This window comes from Oreochromis aureus, linkage group 11 (genome assembly GCF_013358895.1).
Source record: "Oreochromis aureus strain Israel breed Guangdong linkage group 11, ZZ_aureus, whole genome shotgun sequence".
Lineage (NCBI taxonomy): Eukaryota > Metazoa > Chordata > Actinopteri > Cichliformes > Cichlidae > Oreochromis > Oreochromis aureus.
Window position 1 is genome coordinate 22,477,716 of NC_052952.1, and position 18,149 is coordinate 22,495,864.

Consider the following 18,149-nt stretch of genomic DNA (forward strand, 5'->3'; position numbering starts at 1 on the left):
CTCTGAACTGTACGAATCTGTGTCGAGGATTGCGTGTTCACTTTGGATTAACACCTCACACTCAAGGAAGGGCCTGAACGGGAGACACACCTGATGCCCCTCCGGCCCTTCCCATCATAGCTGAGCGGAGTTGCAGCGATGCTCACTGAACTATGCGGTTCCGGGAATTAACCTTGCGCTGTTAGTTAAACTTGTTTCATACCTTGAAAAGGTAATCTCTTCTGATTATCACCAGATGGGAACAGGCTGCTCAAAAACATATAGATTTTTAATTTTAACGACAACATTGATCAATGAATTCATTCATTTCTCTCAACGTAAAATAAAACGTTTCTTCTATAATTCTACTTAATTACATTTTTAAAGAAATGCAATGTTTTTTACTCCCTAAATTGAATTCATTCAATTCAATTTTATTTATATGGCTCCAAATCTAATCTCTAAGTTAAAGAGGTAGAGGAAGATATTACAGAGAAAACACCAGCAATCAGACTACGCCCTATGAGCAACCACTTCGTAACAGTGAAAAGAAAACCAGGAAGAAACCGAATTAGGCTCAGGGAGGGGTGGCCATTACCCGCCATTGGTTGGGAGTGAGGATGGGTGGAGCCTATCCCAGCTGTCATAGGGCGAGTGGACAGGTGGACAGTGAGTGGACAGTCTATCGCAGGGCTTTACATAAAGATTTTACAAAAAAAAAAAACCCCTTATGATGTTATTAAATACCTCCCTAAATTTTTGCATAACTTTTTACAAAAAAGCAGCCAGCTGTTACCACTTTACCAAATAACGCCATTTAAATATCACAGCTGAAACAGTTCAATGTCAAAAAACTAATTTGTATAGAAAGACTTTGTTTCTCTCATCGCCCTTCAAATGTGCTGTGAATCTACCACTAACCTACACCAGCACTATAAAAGTATAAAAAGCTAAAGTCTCCCTGTTGGTTACGTTTTGAGTTAGGTATCCTTCTCCTTCTTCTTTTTCTTTCTTCGGCTGCTCCCTTTAGGGGTTGGCACAGTGGATCATCTCCTTTCATCTCACCCTATCCCTAGCATCCTCCTCTGTCACACCAACCCTCTGCATCTCATCGTCCTTTTCCTTCTGTCTTTGTCCAGTATATCCACTATCTCTCCTCTGCACATGTCTGAACCATCGCAGGCTTGCCTCTCTGACTTCATCTTCTCATCCCTCTCTATCTTCAGCCAACAGTAGCACAGTTTCCACCGGCAGCCACTGTTTTGATTTCTTTATGTTATTCTGCTTTCTTGCCTCTGTTGGGTTCTTTTGCTTTTACCTGTTTAACTTTGGAAGTTGTTGTCACCTACGTCTGACTTTGACTCTTGCCTCGTTCCTGTGACTGTCATCATTCTCTGCACCTATTTCTGATTTCCACTTCCCTTATTACACTGTGAATATAAACAGCCCCTTAGTCTTTGTCATAGCATCTGCCAATCTCCCCTCTTGTGCTCTCTGTTTTGCCTGGCTCCCTATGATGGCCTTTTGGATATCGGTTTGTTTTCATTTTGGACTTTTATTTTTTTGGAGTTGGACTGCCAGCTAAATAAAGGTCCATTTTTGTCATTTGGTGTCTGCCTGGGTCCTGCATTTTGGTCCTGCTTTCAAATACTGTGACAGCTACATGATTACAATGCTGCTTACAGACTGATGCATCAGTATTATGGATGTAATGATGTAAGAGGCAATTTTTCTGCAAGTAAGATCCTTTTACCTTGATATTTTAAGTGCATACTGCTGATAATAAGTCCATCTAGCCACTCTATACACACTGCTTTACTGCTGCTTTAAATTAAATAAAGGACATGAATCCTTCTTGAAACACCAGACTGCATAAATTTAAAGCCATGTTGACATTCTCACTCTAAGGTCATCTGGGCCATCTTTCATGCTGTCTCTGGTTTTAACTGGGTATTAATTAGGCAGAGTACCCTCCCTATCCCAGGCGTAATAAGCCACTCTTTCAGGACATGATCAACTAGAGAAAGTGCGATAAGAAAATAAATGGCATGCTTGTCACAGTGGGAGTGCTGCAGAACGGATGCTGCTAAAAGCCCTCAGCAGCTTCTTGCGCCCGTCCTTCCATCCTGCATGTGCACGGGGCTGCAGTAACCAAGAAATCACACGCCGGTGGGAAGTGGAGGACTCAACTCAACCCATCATTGACACTACAACACTTAACTGTGACCCAGCTTTATTTTTAGTTCCAGCATGCTGAGAGCTTTGTAATGACATTAGGCCACTTTTATTAAAATGAATGACACATCTGCCATTTGTGATATAAGCGGTTCAAGCCCTCAGACGGCGGCGAGCCAAGACTCTCCGCTTTGAGCCAGGCAATGTCGTGGCAGATAGCGTCACAGATAATACGCCTCTGTGGACAGGCAACGAGTTCGAGCCAAAAAAATTACTAAAAGATGAACACGTGGCATGGGCCGCTGTAACTCTGGAATGCAGTTTTTAGTTTTGAATTTCACATTAAAGCGGCTGCCTGGCAGTTTGGGTGCTGGCACCAACCGAACGGACAGAGAGCTGAGTTAGGCTGTTGAAGGCTTCACTAATGAGAAATGACACAGTGGGTTTGAATCAAACTGATCTCTTGCATTCCTTCATCTGGCAGCGGTGAGGGTTGAGGGTGGAGAAGGTGATGTTTGCGGCTTCTGTTTTTGGTGGTAACTGGATATCTATTAATGGAGAAGTCAAGACTGTTTAGAACAAACTTTTACGCTTTTGTCTTTGTACACATTACTCCACTCGAGTGAATTATTAACCTCTTAACAATCAGCATGCCACTAGCAAAACATTTAGCGTTGGGGTGAGGGGTGGGGTTTAGGTTGGGTTAATGTCCCCCACTTTTTAAAGTACTTTTACTTATTTGGATCAAGTGAAAAATATTTAAAATTGAAACTGTTATGCCAAAATAATTATATGAAACTTTATTTGAAAGGTGACATTTGCCTATTTAACAAAGCTCAACTCTAACTCTACCCCTAGCACTCGTCACTGTTGACCTGGGGGATGAGTAAAAACTCGATTGTTTTTGTCTTTCCAAAACGTTGAACTTCTTAGACTAAAATGAACAAGTGAAATATTTCTAATCTGCTCCTGACTTTAAAATCAAGTCCTTTGATCAAAGAAGAGGAGAAAGTTACACCTGAATTATACCCTGGTAGTGGAGTTGCCAACATGTTTAATCGTGTGCTGGTTGAGGATGACGTTTAGTCATATTTCTGCATGTCAAATAGATTTTGCAATTATGACATACCTATGGCACAGATCCATCCATTCATTTTCTTCTGCTTACCTAATTCAGGGCTGCTGGAGCCTTTCCCTGCTGTTACAGGGTGAGACGCAGGGTGGCATGGCGGTGTGGTGGTTAACACTGTCAGCTCACTGCAACAAGGTCCTGGGCTTCAGTCAAGATTGGAGGCTTGCTGCGTGGAGTTTGCACATTCTCCCCAGCTTCCTCCGCAGCCCAAAGAGCTGCATGGGGTTACCATGGGCAACCTCAGGTGTGAATGTGAACGTAGATTAAACACAAAAAATATAAAATTATTATTAGATGCAGACGTAAAGAAAAAGTAAATACTTTTAACTTACTTTATCTGCTCTTGTCATAATACTGAGGTTAGAAATTTGATGCCACCCTCATGTCTGCACTGCAGACATTAAACCAGAACCTGTAGATGCTTGCCTTAGCGCCACACAGACACACAGGAAACTGCTACCCTGGCCTTGTAATACAACATGCCAGACCCACAGTATATCAACCCTAAAAGATCTAGCCAACCAAAATATTTTAACAAATCCTTTGTTATGAGGTTTTGAGAACTGGCACACAGATTTTACCCACCTTCCACCTTCATTGCTAAGCTAAGCTAAGTGGCAGTTTGTGTCTCCTATTTAACACCAGACATAAGAGTCAGTCTCCACATTTAAATTTAGTTTACCTACAATTTATTTAGTCATATATTCCTTACCACCTTCAGATTTGGAGGCCTTTGTCGGACCATTTCTGTGACTTTCTGAAACTGACAATACAAAATTCTCACCCACTTCACACTGTGATTGGCCAGCTATGAAAAAGTGTGAAAGTAAGCTGGGTTTGAACTTCTTTCCCAAGCTTACTTTTTTCATTTGTTACAGCTCTTTGTGGCACTTTCAGTGTGAAGAACAAAGTGAAACACTATGAATCCCTTCCAGGAATGTTGAGAGACCCATTAACGTCACCATCTTGGTTTTTGGAGCCAGAACTGACTATATTTAGAATGGTACGTTATCAAGTACTGCTAGCTAGCTTGCTTAGCAACGTGCATCCATAGACGGTATGGATACCTTAAAGATACCTGATTAGTGCTAGCTAATAAATACATAAAACATTAGGATTTCACTCATCGAAACTGGAGCGCAGACTTCTTCTTAACTGTCAGATAATTGTTCTAAAAATGTGTAAAAGGCACTAACAGCACAAACACAACAAAAGTCCAATTTAGTTAGCTGAGGTGACACATTGGCTGCATAACTGCTAGAAAATAAAAGCAAATACATTTTAAACTGGTAAATTATTGGAAAAAAATATCCATCCAGCTGTTGTGTTTTGCACCAGACTGTAACATGTTTATTTCAGCTCTAAATTTGAACATTTTAACACGGCGTCTGAGGATTCAGTCACGTTTGGAGTCAGCCTCGAGTGGCCATTTGAGCTGCACTTTTTGGCACTTTGTGCTGGCTTCATTTTTTCAACTGCAGTGGTTGCTGCTTGCCACCATCCCACTGATGCCTGTTATTTCAATCTGCCTGCGAGCTTGCCTGAACGACTAAAACAGGTTTTTATTCCAACAAGATTGACAGAAAGCAAATAACTGTTTCTCTCAAGAAGTCAAACTATAATTTTAAAATCTTCAGGCCTGCCAGTTTTACTTTAGCAAACATGCTGTAATCAAGACAGAGAATCAGTTGTTTTGATGTGTCCTCCTACCTGTGCCTGTTGCTGCCTGCACGTAGGGGTTGATCATCTAACCTGGTTGTTTGTGCTCTTTGGTGCAGCTGCACTTTCATTCATTTTTGGGGGGGATAACTCCCTTTGACATGTGCATGCTTATTTCTGGAGACACGTTAATCCCCTTCCTTCCTTTCCTCCAACCTCCTCCTGCTCTCTTTCTGACTTGGCGTATCACTCTCTCACTGTGGTTGTTTGTAATGAGGGTTTGGTAAGGGCCTTGTCCTTGACTGACTGTCTGTGGGAGGGAGCATCTGGAGTGTATCAAGAAAGGGTGGAGATGGGTGGATGAGTGGACAAAAGACAAAACACAAGCTGACCGCTGCTCAAAACGCTTGCAGGCACTGTGGGAATTTTTTGTGTGTGTGTGTGCATGAGTGTGTTTCTGTAACGTGTTGTTACCTGTGAGCTCGCTGACTATGTCTTCTCTGCTGGTGCATTCACTTTGGTGTTAAGGCATAATTTACACTCGGATCCCTCTAGTACGCATTAATATTTACAGCAAATTTCTTTGCAGAGTGAGTCAGGAGGGGCTCCACTGCCTTGCAAAATTTGGCGTTAAAGTAGCATACATCTGCTGTCAAAGAGGCGTGACATGAACAACGGCACTACACTTAGCACTGGAGAGTGTCGGTGTATGCATGGCTGCACAGAGAGGAAAAGTGTTGGACTCAGAGAAATGGATGGAGAGAGCAGAGAGGGTCACTCAGCTGAAGTGAGCACTCCAGTGGCGGAGGGGACATTCATGAACTAATGCAGGTCACCTCTATAACAAGGCAGAAGAGCATTTACACCCACACCGTGGACAGAAAGAGAGGGGGAAAGAGCAAAAGAAACACATTCATATGCGCAAACACAATCCCGCCAGCCTCTTCTCCCATAATGACGCTTTGTCTACTATATTGTCTCCCCCTTTTCTCTCTCTGAGTATCAAACCACTTTCCACACAAACAGCAGAGCTGCCATCAGTAACGGAGAAGAGTGTTTCTCTTTATCTGACAGACCCTACTGTCACATTTTGGATGAATAATACACACATGCAGAGAGGAGGAGGATACCAGGGACAAGGGACAAAATGGAGGTAGAGTTATCGAGCAGAGCGAGTAAAAAAAATCAGAGTGGAACAGGAGGACGTAAGAGGCCAGCGTGCATTAACGCAGCACTCAGGCTCAGATTGCAGACTCAGCACTTCGTCAAACTGTCAGGGACAAACTTCGAGCATCTCAGCCCTCGGATGGACCAATAACGGAGATGCTGTAGTGCTCTGCGCACATGGAGTGGGCTGTCTGAGAGTTAAATAAAGGGGCTTTTACTGCCAAGTGGACCTGCCAGTAAATGTCCCTCTCTTTTGTTCATGGTTGTCTCACGCATACACAAACGGACGCGCACCAGAGCCACGGTGCCCAAGCTCCAACTAATCTTTGAAAGGTGTGCATAACACACCACTTCAATGCTAATCTTAGGATGTCATGGTGAATTATTCAACATGCTAATGTCACGCAATGAGACATGCATGAAGCACTTTGAACGCTCCTCCATGTAATCTTCATGTACAGGTTTATCCCGGGAAGAAAGAGCGGAGGCGATGTAAGGACCGCTGTCCCCAAGGCCCAGCGACAAGAAACTAAATAGTAGAGGCATAAATATTAATGTCAAAAATAGTTTGCTCCGTGTTATTTATGTATGACTGTGCCCTGAAGCAGAAGGTTAATTGAATTTGGAATGACACTTTTGCAGCATTTGTGTCTGTAGCTTATCTGATATAAATCAAATGGTGCTTAATGAGGTCACATATAACATGTTAGTCACTCTGACAAACCGAAGATTATTTTTCGCAGGAACAAGAAACTAATCAATAATGAGTTTGCATGCCATCACGCACAGCTGGAATGGCACAACGTTTCCAGCTGGAGTCAAACAAAGCATGAAAGGTGTCTCACTAATGGATACTGTCAAGATTTGGAGGTTTAAGTATCCCTGGCTTGGTGAGTTTAGCTTTCTCCCTTTTGCTGATTTTATCCCGATTGCCTCCAAAATTCCACTAACCAAGCTTCCCAGACGTGCGCGGCACTAAAAACTGTTTATTCTGATGCCTGTGGCTGCATATAATCCTTAGCTGTCACAGTCTATTTGTATTCTCTTTTTGATACAATTCATATCACTCCAAATCTTGGAGGTCTTCCATGGAAAAATGTGTGAATTTACTAAGAGTGACATAAAGACCAGCCAGTGGGTGAAAACAGATAGACAGGCTGAGGGGTTTGGAAAGGGGAAAAAAAGAGAGGAGGGAAAGGAAGGCTTGAAGCACAGATTTGCGGGGTGTCCATCTGTGACTATAATCCGAAAAAATCTGTTTACAGAGCAGTCAGAGAACAGTAGGGGTGGGGTCGATTCATGTCATGAGCCACAAATGATATAGTTTTCTTATTATTTGTTTTATTTATTGGGGTATGCGACAGGATTGAGTGTGCTCACGGTGCCACTGGGTACTTCTGTGTTTGACTGGCAGAAGGAGAGAGACACAATGTATCTATTGGTGTTTTGGTGGACCGGGGAACCTTTTCAAATCCCCGTGTGTGAGTGCTGATTATGTAGATAATATTTTTCCGCCACCCTTTGTCTGGTTATCAGTGAGAGAGGCAGGAAAAAGAGAGCCCCCTTTTCTCTGGTGAATTATTGTGTGACGCGCAATGGAAGCAAAAACATAAAAATTGTATAACGACGATGAGAAGAATTATTTATTTGTAAACAGAGGCGCATGCCTCCGGCCTCCCACAATGTCTTGTGTGCATACGTGTCTACAGCCCTTTAGTTGATTAGCGTTGTGCTTGATGCAATCAGGCACTGAGCGTTTTCCTCCATTACCTCCATCTGTGCAAGCATCCAAATCTGAAGTCTGATGTTTTTGGTACCTCTGCGTGCACGACAAACTTTGGCCCGCGTTCAGTCGGTGGCTCTTGAACAGCACCGAGCGCAGACTGTGCCAGACTGAAGGAGCGGCAGCCACCACGGTTTTGGAATGCTAATGGAAAATTCAAGGGCTTCGGTTTTTGTGTGGGAAGCTGCCATGTGTCAGCACGCAGCACTCAGCATTAAAGTCACTTTGCATGTGTGTGTCTGTGTGTGTAATTTCTTTGCCAGCTTGCTTTTTGAAGCACTTAAACCTAAAAGCAAATTATGGGAAAACACACTCCAGCATAAAAGTCATATGCTATTCTTGTGCTTTCGCTCTTGATCAGGGTTAATGAGCAAAACCTGCAACAAAAGAGGAACACAGAACATATCAACCCCCCCACACCCAGAAACATGACGAAGGTTCCCTTTGGGACAAGCTATGAAAAGCATCAGCATGGCAAGTTTCAACAAATCGTGACAGTAACTGTTATGGCCTTTTAAAGTTGGAAAATTTGACCTTTAATCACAGTGCCCCATCAGGTCAATCAGTTTAATTTTTCAAACACCAGACTAGTGTGCCAGACTGCATCATCACTTTATAGCAGTCATTAAATTTGACAGATGCACACAGCTGGAGCTCTCCTGGATTTTATTGGATGTGGTGGGAGAAAAATCAAAGAAAACGGGACTAATGGTTCCAACAACTTGTGGTATTTTACAAAAGGAAAAAAAAAGATTAATTATACAACCGCCTTCAAAAGGGATACTCTGCAAAGTGCTTTTCTGCTTCAGTTTCACTGGAGCAAATCCATGTTTTATATGTTTTTATGGCCTCACAGCCTCACACACTATTTGGTTTTCAGTCCTTCAGAGAATATCTCATGATTACAAATTCTGTTTAACAGTCACTTTGCTTTTATAGCACCGACTCCGTTTCTCAGTTAAATTCTTGAGCTAAAATCAAAGTTTAAACTGAAAGCTCGCGCACACGTCTGCCTGTTTTCTTCGCGTTAAAATGAAAGCATACGCAAATGTTTCCTGTCTGTTTTTTCTAACCTTTTCTTTGTCTCTGCTTCTTCGCCTCACAGTGATGCTGCTGGACACAACAGAGTCTACCTCAGAGCTGGGCTGGATCACCTATCCAGATACAGGGGTAAGCAGGGAGCTGAGTGTCAATGCGATTTCCAGCTGTTGCAGCATTAAAGCCATCTGTAGAATGTGTTATACACGTGTCGCACATGCTGATGTTTGAAGTGTCGGGTTATAATCGCATTGTTAGTCGGGCCTTGTGCTGTAACGCTAATGAGGGCTTAAAACAGGATGCTATGAAATAATACATTTAGTTTTATAACGTTTTTCATCATTCTGTCAGGCAGCTGGTGGTAAAGTTTAGACATTAAATCAATAATGGTGATAAATGGTACAGGACTGCAACTGATATTCGTTTTAATACTGATCGATTTGCTGTTTACACTGTGGATTTATTGCTCGGCATATGCGGGTTAGAAAATAATGGAAAGCCAAGGATGTTCATTGAACAACAAGAAATTTTGATAAATTTTCAAAATTCATTAGATGCCAGTCAGTAAACTCAGATAAAAGTCTTTTGGGAGAGGTTCTGGTATGAGATAAAAAAAATATTATTCTCCAAGAACAGATTGAAGATATTGGAAATGTCAGATCTGTAAACATGTCGTGGTGTCGGGGTTTTGTTTTGTCTGTGTTGTGTTTTGGTTTGTTACGCTGGCTGGTTTTGTGGTTCTTCCAGTATCTCTGGTCTCTGTCATCACATATTAATGTTACCTTTCATGTCTCAGTGTTAGCCACTTGTCGTTCATTTCTTTCTGTTGTGCCTTGAAGGTGAGTTTTCTCCAGAGTCTTGCTCTAGTTTCACTTCCTGTTCCTTTCATGCCTTTGGGCTTTTATTGCCCAACCTCACCGTGCATCCACTGTGGATTGTTTCCACCTGTGTCCTTCTATCACCTGTGCCTTGTTATTCAGTCTATTAGGTTTGAGCTACTGTACATTCAGTTAATAAAACACTTTAAGACCAGAACAACAAACATATGCAGACAACGGGCCTTCAGATTTCTACACCCTGCTCATAGGTGAAATGATCAACATCTGTTGATGAATGTAATCCACTCCCCACCATCTTTTTCCTCTCATATAAAAATCAAGCATGGATGGTGCTGTATTAACTTTTGTTTCTGGGACTTTTTGAATAGTGGTGAGATTAGAGTGACTGAGACGTGCAGCAGGCCTCCACAACAGCACTTGGATTTTACAGAAATCACAGATTAAAGATTAAGAATAAGGTTATAAATGCTTTATGTTTAGTTATGGTTTGAGGTAAGAATTATTATCTTCCTGAATGGCTGGCATATGTCACTGGTAATACCTCAAGTGTGCTGAACACAGTCTTAGACGGAGCAGGAACTCACCTTTCCTTTAAGATAACCTTGAAGGTCTAAATGCTCCCCCAATTCTTTTTTTATCTGTTGTTCTACTCCAGTGTGTGTGTGTGTGTGTGTGTGTGTGTGTGTGTGTGTGTGTGTGTGTGTGTGTGTGTGTGCCGTCATTCATAATGAAACTGCTCAGATTGAGCCATAGATCTCCCTTTTGAGTTGATTTGTATTCAAGGTTGTTGCATTGCCTTGAGCTGTGTAAATATGTGTGTGTGTGTGTGTGTGTGTGTGTGTGTGTGTGTGTGTGTGTGTGTGTGTGTGTGTGTGTGTGTGTGTGTGGAGGTTTGGGGGAGGGAGGAGGAGGTCACTTGCGTGACTGTGCGAGGGTCAACTCCTGGGGGCCAATCCGATTGTTAAATTCATTCATTTCTTTGTGATTGCATCTCAGTTCTAATACTACTCGCAGTTACACCCGTCCAACTGCTGAAACACTACATTGATGCATCTATTAGACTGCATTTGAAATGGACATCACCTGTTCAACCACAACAGGGTGAATGCTTCACTTTTATTTGTTACTTTTGGCAAAAAAAATAACAAAACAAAACTGAGTTGACTCTTGTGACCAGTTATTGTCGGGATGGAGTCTAATAGCTACTAACCAACATCTGGCAGGAATACATTACCACCCTCGTCTGGCCTCCAGTGTCAGAGCATAATTGTACATGATGTTTGAATAATTAGGGCCTCATGTGTGTTAGGAACTTGTGAACCATGATGGCAGCAGTTAATAGGAGAGCATCCAATTGTGTTTGAGTGTGCGTGTATGTGTGTGTGTGCATGAGCAAGTCAAGTATTTGCATGAGGTTTTTTTTCTTTATAGTCCCTGGATGAGAAGTGCTTCTGAGATGGAGATATGGTTATTTGACCCGGGGCATCAAGCTGAGAGAAGTAGAAAGACAGACCAAGAAAGGGGGATAGAGCGAGAGAGGTTGTGTGTGTGTGTGTGTTTTCTTTTTTAACCCCTTCCCCACAGCCCATCTCTTCTTTTGCTTTAGGGTCTGTGGATATTCTTTAATGTGTTTTCTCTCTTCCTGCGTTTTCTTTCTTTCTTACCGGCATTTTTACAATGTACTGACAAGCATCTTCATCTCTGCCTGTTTTTCCTCCCTCTTTTAATCTTTTCTCCCTTTGCCCTTCACAGCCACAGAGCCACTGGGTCTTTGCCTCATTTTTTTTCTTTTTATCCCCCAAGTCAGTCTCCACTCTGCCCCCTTATTTTTCTTCGGTGTCAAACCAGCAGAGACTTCCAGTCTCACTGCAGACTTTGCTTTTTATTTTTTTCCCCCCTCCTGTTATTTTCACTCCCTGCTCTTCATTTTTGTGTATAAATATGCACATGTGCCTTTCTCTGCTTGCGTGTATCTGTGTCTGTGTGTCCGTGGTAGTGTCCGAGGCCCTGCCCCTCCCTGTCCTCTGTCACTGCAGAGGTTGCGTGGCTCTCTGGCATTTCGGTTCAAATTAAATCACAAAGATGAGTCGTCCCTATAACGATTCATCTGCCCCCTCCTCCCCAATCTGGCCCGTTTTTTTTTCCTCCTCTTTTCCTTTCTTCCTTTATAAGAGAGGAAGAAAACAAGACGTGGAAAAATAGGGAAGGGGGCAGGAGGCGAGGGGGGAGTGAGGTGGGGGTTTAGGGTCAGAAAACAAATGAAAGCTGTGTTTTTTTCACAAAGGTACAGAAGCGAGCTGCACGCGATGCCACACACGAACAACGGCGGCTTCTCTTTCCACCTAAAAGTCCCTGCCTGGCCACATACTCAGCATAGCTTTTACCGCACCCACCGCCGCGCGCCACAAAAAAATGCTCATACACTCTTTCTGTTTGCTATTTTTCCCACATTTCTCCCTCCACCATCCGCATCCCTGCATCCCACCATGAGCTCTGTGTTGTCCCCCTCTTTCGTCCGTTTTCCTTCATACACTGGTCTGACAGAGTGAACCACAGCCCGGGAGAGAGAAAACTGCCCTTTCACTCCATTAGACTGACAGCGACTCCAGCTCTTTCTATCTGCTCACTGATCTTATCATTATTTCAGCTGGACCAAATATGAATGCACTCTCTCATGGTGCGATGCTCAGTAGATTTCTGTTCACACTGGCTGTCAGAGCCACACAGAGAAAGAGACATAAGCATGCAGAGATACACTAACATGCACAAACAGTGATTCACAGACTCTAAATACACCCTGATAGGGTGTCAGGACCTTTTGTCCTCTTGCCATTGTCATAGGGAGAATAATGATGATGAGGCCTAATACATAATTCCTCTGTGTTACAACAGAAAAGGCCCTGCTTGTCACTCAGGGCTACACAGGCTTAAAGCAGATCCTTTTCATCCTTCAATGCAACGTACTGTATAATTGGTGAAACTAAACCCTGCGGCTACATTAACATTTTGTCTCATCTTACAAAGTCTCATCCAGAGCCGTGTCTCCGGGCTGCTCCATTTTCTCCATGTGCGACTCCTTTCTCTTTTACTCACATCCATTTGCGCATCTACCGTGGATTCATCTTCCTTAAAATGCAACAAAATCTGCCGATTTTATTGCACAACAGCTGCCCTAAGTCAGGCACACAAGTGTCTGCCACCTGTCACATGTGAACAATGGTGCACATGCAAATGCCAAAACTAGTGCGAGAGAAAAAAAACAAGCACATGTCACTGTATAATGCGCATTAATTGTTATTATAATACAGCATTATACTACTGTAACATATTAAAATTGCAAAGTGCCAGCATCGCCCGTGAACTTCTTTCTTTCCTTTAGATATGTCAAGGCATGGAAAAAAAGTTTCTCTTTCAAATGTGTCTCTGATAATTCGGCCTCCACCTCAGAGCAACAGCCGTGAATAGAATTTATTTTTCATCCGTGTGTCGAAGAAATTCTAGCATCAATATGTCTTTTCACAGGCGTCCTTGTTGCTCTGTATTTCGTACTTTGTACTAGGGAAATGGTCCATTGACATTATCTTCTGTTGATTAACAAATATAATCAGTGCAGACTTTTTGAAAACATACATTGATCATCCTTTTTTTTTAACATGAAGGGTGAAGGTGCCGATAATCATCGCTTCGGTCCAATATCTCAACAAAGTTTGGGTGAATGAAAGTACAGAAATCCATATTCCCCAGAACTTCACAGCTGAAATTATTGGTTAATGCTGCAGTCACACCAGGGAAAACAGTGGCTGAAGACCAGAAGTACTACAACTGTGACGATAAAATTATGACCTTATTACCTTCGGTTGCTTTGAAGATGGGGACCAGGTCATCTTCAGAGTGACTTTGGTGTGTCAAGAAGGTGATTAAAAAAAGGAGCTGCTATCAGTTTGTGATATGACATCGATGAACTGTGATGACTTATCAACATACACAAGTCGAGTCAGAACCTCACAGATCTGAAACACAAACACAAACAGTGACGCAGATGCTGCAGAACTGCAAAATCACACTTTGCACACTTGCTTTGATATAGGAATGTAACCAGAATACAACTGGTGCAGTCTAAACCGGTATGAATGCAACATGTTGGCAATATGTCTGCATTTATAAATTAGCTCGGAATTATTTCCAAACCTTCGCCGATCTGAGAGTGAATGCAGTCAGGCCAAGTCTGACCACGACTGTTTGGAGACAGGTTCATTATGTGCATTAATTAGTATCACATTTGATAAACCTTTCTATAATGATCATATATAATGAGCATATATATGTCTGCATCTCTCCTCAATGGGTGGACCAATCTGATCATCACACACAATCCAAGTTCTTGTATATATTATGCTTATTTCAGCAACTTTAAGCATATTTAGTTTTCACTCATGAGGACAAGACTATAACATTTACATTTATTGCAAGATGCCGTAAAGCAACTGCCTCTAATAACTATGCAGATCCCTCTTTGTCAGGTCACAATCAGGTTCTCCAACATTTAAAACCATGCATACAGCGCAATTTTCAAAAATACTTCAGTTTAGAGACATTAAAAATGCAGAAATTTAAAAAAAAATAAAAATAAAAAAATAAATAAAAAACATTACAAAGACTGTGCAGGTGAATATGTCAGTTAATGATAGCTTTTTTGTGTAATGTCATCATGCTACCATGCTAGAATGAGTACCAAATAATAGCTAGCTAGCATGCCAATGTAAGCATTTAGGTAAAAGTGCTGCTGTGCATCAGTTCAGCCTCCTCTCAATCTTGTTAAATGTCACTTTTAACCATCACAAACAGGCAAAAATCACCAAAACCTGAGAAGATAAAACCAAAACTGCCTCAAAGGCTTTACCACAGTGAGAGCTGAACCATCCCTGTTAACACAGTTTTGTCTTCAGCACCTGAAACATTTTGCTCTAAATGAAAGGCTGGAGCTGTTTAATTAAATTACTGTTCTTTTAATCATTGATTAAGTAATTAGAGAGCCTACTCTGCAGCACTATAGAGACGACCTAGATCAGTGAGGACAGGGAACAAAAGCTTTTCCTGTGATATTACAGCAAAAAAAAACAAAAACAAACAACAACTGCTCTATCAGACTTATCTCAAGTAGCCTCCATAGAGAACAGCCAGTGAAGGACGAGGCTGATGTCAGCAACAGCAGCAATATGTTCAATATTTACCTTGTAAAATGTAAACCGCCTTCTAAGTCATGAGTAAGATTCATGGCTGTGGAAAAGCCATAAACATACCGGCGTTTTAACAGTTTATACAGGCCTATTCTGGAGCCCTCTGCTTATAGTTTTATTTCTGTTTTGCGGAGCTCAGTTTACACAAGCTCATAATATTGTTTCTCTCTTCCAGTGGGATGAGGTCAGCGTCCTGGATGACCGAGGGAAGCTCATACGAACCTTTGAAGTCTGCAATGTCAACCAAAATCCCCGTCAGCAGGACAACTGGTTGGCTACTCCTTTCCTGTACCGCCACTCGGCTCCACGGGTGTTTGTCACGTTGCGTTTCTCTGTGAGAGACTGCGCGAGCCTGCGTTCACCGTCGCCCACCTGCAGGGAGACACTCACTCTATACTACAAGCAGGCCGACTCCCAGAGGGAGCTGGAGAGGACCTGGGTAGCTGAGGTAAGGTGACACACTGGATGAGCTGCGATAATGCATTTAATTCTAAAGATGATTGTTGTTTATTTTCTGTCAAATAGTTTTACAGTGGTGGCTACTCATATTAAACATGACAGCTTCAATCATATGGGAGCCAAAGCTCAGCTTCAGGCTGCTCTGAGTGTTTAGTTTCAGGCGGTTTTTACTAGAAGTTGGCAGATCGAGCCAAATACCTACCGATGCTGGTATCGGTACTGGATTGATACTAGCATGAAAGGATCGGTACTTCGTTTCTTTGCCATGAGTTCAGTATGTAGCACATTGTGTATTGTGTTAAATAAATTATTTATTTTTTCTTTTGGAAATGAAAAAAATATACCTCAAACATGCACTATGAAAAATGTATGAACCTTTTTTTTGTGTTGACTGTCACATTTATTTTATTTATAGCCTATAGCACATTTAAACAACAGAAATTCACCCGAGGCGCTTTAGAGATGGGCACATTTTCATTTCAGGTCTTCAAAAAAAAAGTTTTAAAAAGCATGAAAACCTCAAAGGTGCGTTTTCTTGTGTTAACTCAATGAAAATCACAGTGGCCTTTAAAATGTATTCAGAATTTGCAAATTGATGATGATTCATCTCATAAATCATGAGACACTGCTCTCCCCTAAATATCCTGCTTTTATAGCTTAAAAGTGTCCTTACTGGTATTTGTACTGGCAGTGCTGGTGTGTTAGTTTAATTGTGAGGGCTAGCCAATCAGAAGAAAGTTGGCTTAAAAGGAGAAGAGCTAAAAACTGATTGTTTCAGACAGAGGATGGACTAGATAGGCTGCACTAAGATTCAGGATATGATAAATATCATTATACTTAGCAAAAGAAAAGTTCTCTGTGAGCTAATCTGATGACTAAATTCAAAGCATGTGCACCACATGTTTGACTTCTAGCTAGGTGGTAGGACTGCATGTCATGTCACGGCTTTCTCCTGCTGCGTTTCCTGTCTGTCTCTACTGCATGTGGCTCAAAAATGACAAAAAGATGAAGAAAGGTTTCTCCTCTGACGGGCATGTTTTGAAATTTAGTTGCCTAAGCTTGTGCCAATCTTGCATTAGCCTAAATTCAGGTCACAGGGCTTAACATCCTCACAAGCCCAACAATTAATTTGGCAGCAAACACTCACCCAGTTCTGGCAGTATTTGTAGAAACACTCTTCTAACATCTGGATATGAAACAAACTCATCTGATCTCGGAAAAGAAAAGAAACTAGCAGCAACCCAAGTGGTGAACTCTTTTAATAAAACTCCTCTTTGACTGAAAATAACACATCTGTAAGTAATGTAAAAAAAAAAGCCAGATTACAATGATAAATAAATTACATATGTAGTATTAATTTTTCAAGTAACAATATATCAAATTATATGAAACAGACTAAATGTGGCAACTGTAACAACTGTGAGTATTTATTCAGGCTTTTGTGTTTTATGACTGGTAATTAAAGATTTCAGGTTGGGGTTTGATAGACACATGAAAAAGAAAGTTTTCATGTGACTCTGTATAGTCCTGTAAAAACAGTGCGCCAGAAGAAGTAAGAGGGTAAGTTGGAGCAAAGTGCTGCTAGTCAAATGTATTTGATTAATTGCTCAACAACAAGTGCGAGCAGCTCAATAAAAGCAGATGTTTTGGCAGTTTACTGCTCTGGAGCGTTCAGGTGTGTTAAGATAATGTCGCAATCTTCTCAGGAGTGGATGTTCCAGCAAGTCGAGGTTAGACCATGCAATGCTCAGAGAAATGGCAAAAACCCAAGAACTACATCTCTGAATCTACAGGCCTCAGTTAGTTAAAGTTCATGACATTTGATCAAGACAAAGACAGAATACTGGCTTGTTTAGAAGGATTGCAAGGAGAAAAGGCTCTTGTTTAAGCTCGGCTCAGGTCTGCAAAGTTACATGTGAATAAACCACAAGACTTCTGGATACCAGCTGTCAAGCATGGTGGAGGACGGGTGATGATTTGGCGTTGTTTTATGGCCACAAGGCCTGGGCACCTTGCGGTCATTAAGTCAAACATTAATTTCTTTGTACAACAAAGTGTTTGAGAATCAAATGTAAGACAGCTATAGCTTAACCCAAACTGCGTTATGCAGCAAAACAAAAATCCCAACCACAGCAGCAAATCTACAACAGAATCGCTGAAAACGAAAAGAATCAAAGTGTTGCAATGGCCAAGTCAAAGTCCAGATCTCAACTTGACTGAAATGCTGTGGAGGGACCTAAACAGAGCTGCCTGCAAATCTTAATGAACTGAAGTAATGTTGTAAAGAATAATGGGGCAAAATTCCTCCACAATCATGAGAGAGACAGAAAACAGTTACTTCAAGTTGTTGCTGCTAAAGATGCTTCTACAAGCTATTGAATCATGGATGTTTTGTTTAGTGTTGTTTATTCTAACTTTATTCTTTTGCATATTTCATCCAGAGGAGTTTGAAGTAATACCCAAATCCGAATTAGCATCTCTTGTCAAGTTGTAGTAAATAACTTCCAGATGTTACTAAACATCTCAGTTAAGTTAAAAACCAACACTTGCTTCCACAAGCAGCTAATGATATGTTAGATAGAAACCATCAAGACGTTTACGCTACATTCAACAAACATACTGTAACTCTAAATAAGTAAACCACATATAATAGACTAACAATGACAGATTAAGACGTCAAA

General features: G+C 41.6%; 1 protein-coding gene and 1 long non-coding RNA gene across 3 annotated transcripts in view; one reads left to right on the forward strand and one right to left on the reverse strand.

Moving 5' to 3' along the window:
* Nucleotides 1-18,149, forward strand: part of ephb6 (eph receptor B6) — a 47,427-nt gene that overhangs the window by 1,930 nt on the left and 27,348 nt on the right. The window contains exons 2-3 of the mRNA XM_031744170.2: nucleotides 9,001-9,065; nucleotides 15,185-15,457. Of these exons, the coding sequence (XP_031600030.1) occupies nucleotides 9,001-9,065; nucleotides 15,185-15,457 (338 nt within the window). The remainder of the gene's footprint in view (nucleotides 1-9,000; nucleotides 9,066-15,184; nucleotides 15,458-18,149) is intronic.
* On the reverse strand, nucleotides 2,201-15,312 carry LOC120442765. Of its 2 annotated transcripts, XR_005614906.1 has the most exons (4): nucleotides 15,232-15,312; nucleotides 13,624-13,782; nucleotides 3,323-3,525; nucleotides 2,201-2,702 (listed from the first exon to the last, which is right to left on the reverse strand). It is a non-coding gene; the product is annotated as an uncharacterized LOC120442765 (long non-coding RNA). The 2 variants fall into 2 exon arrangements; XR_005614905.1 differs by lacking the exons at nucleotides 13,624-13,782; nucleotides 15,232-15,312 and adding an exon at nucleotides 4,997-5,234.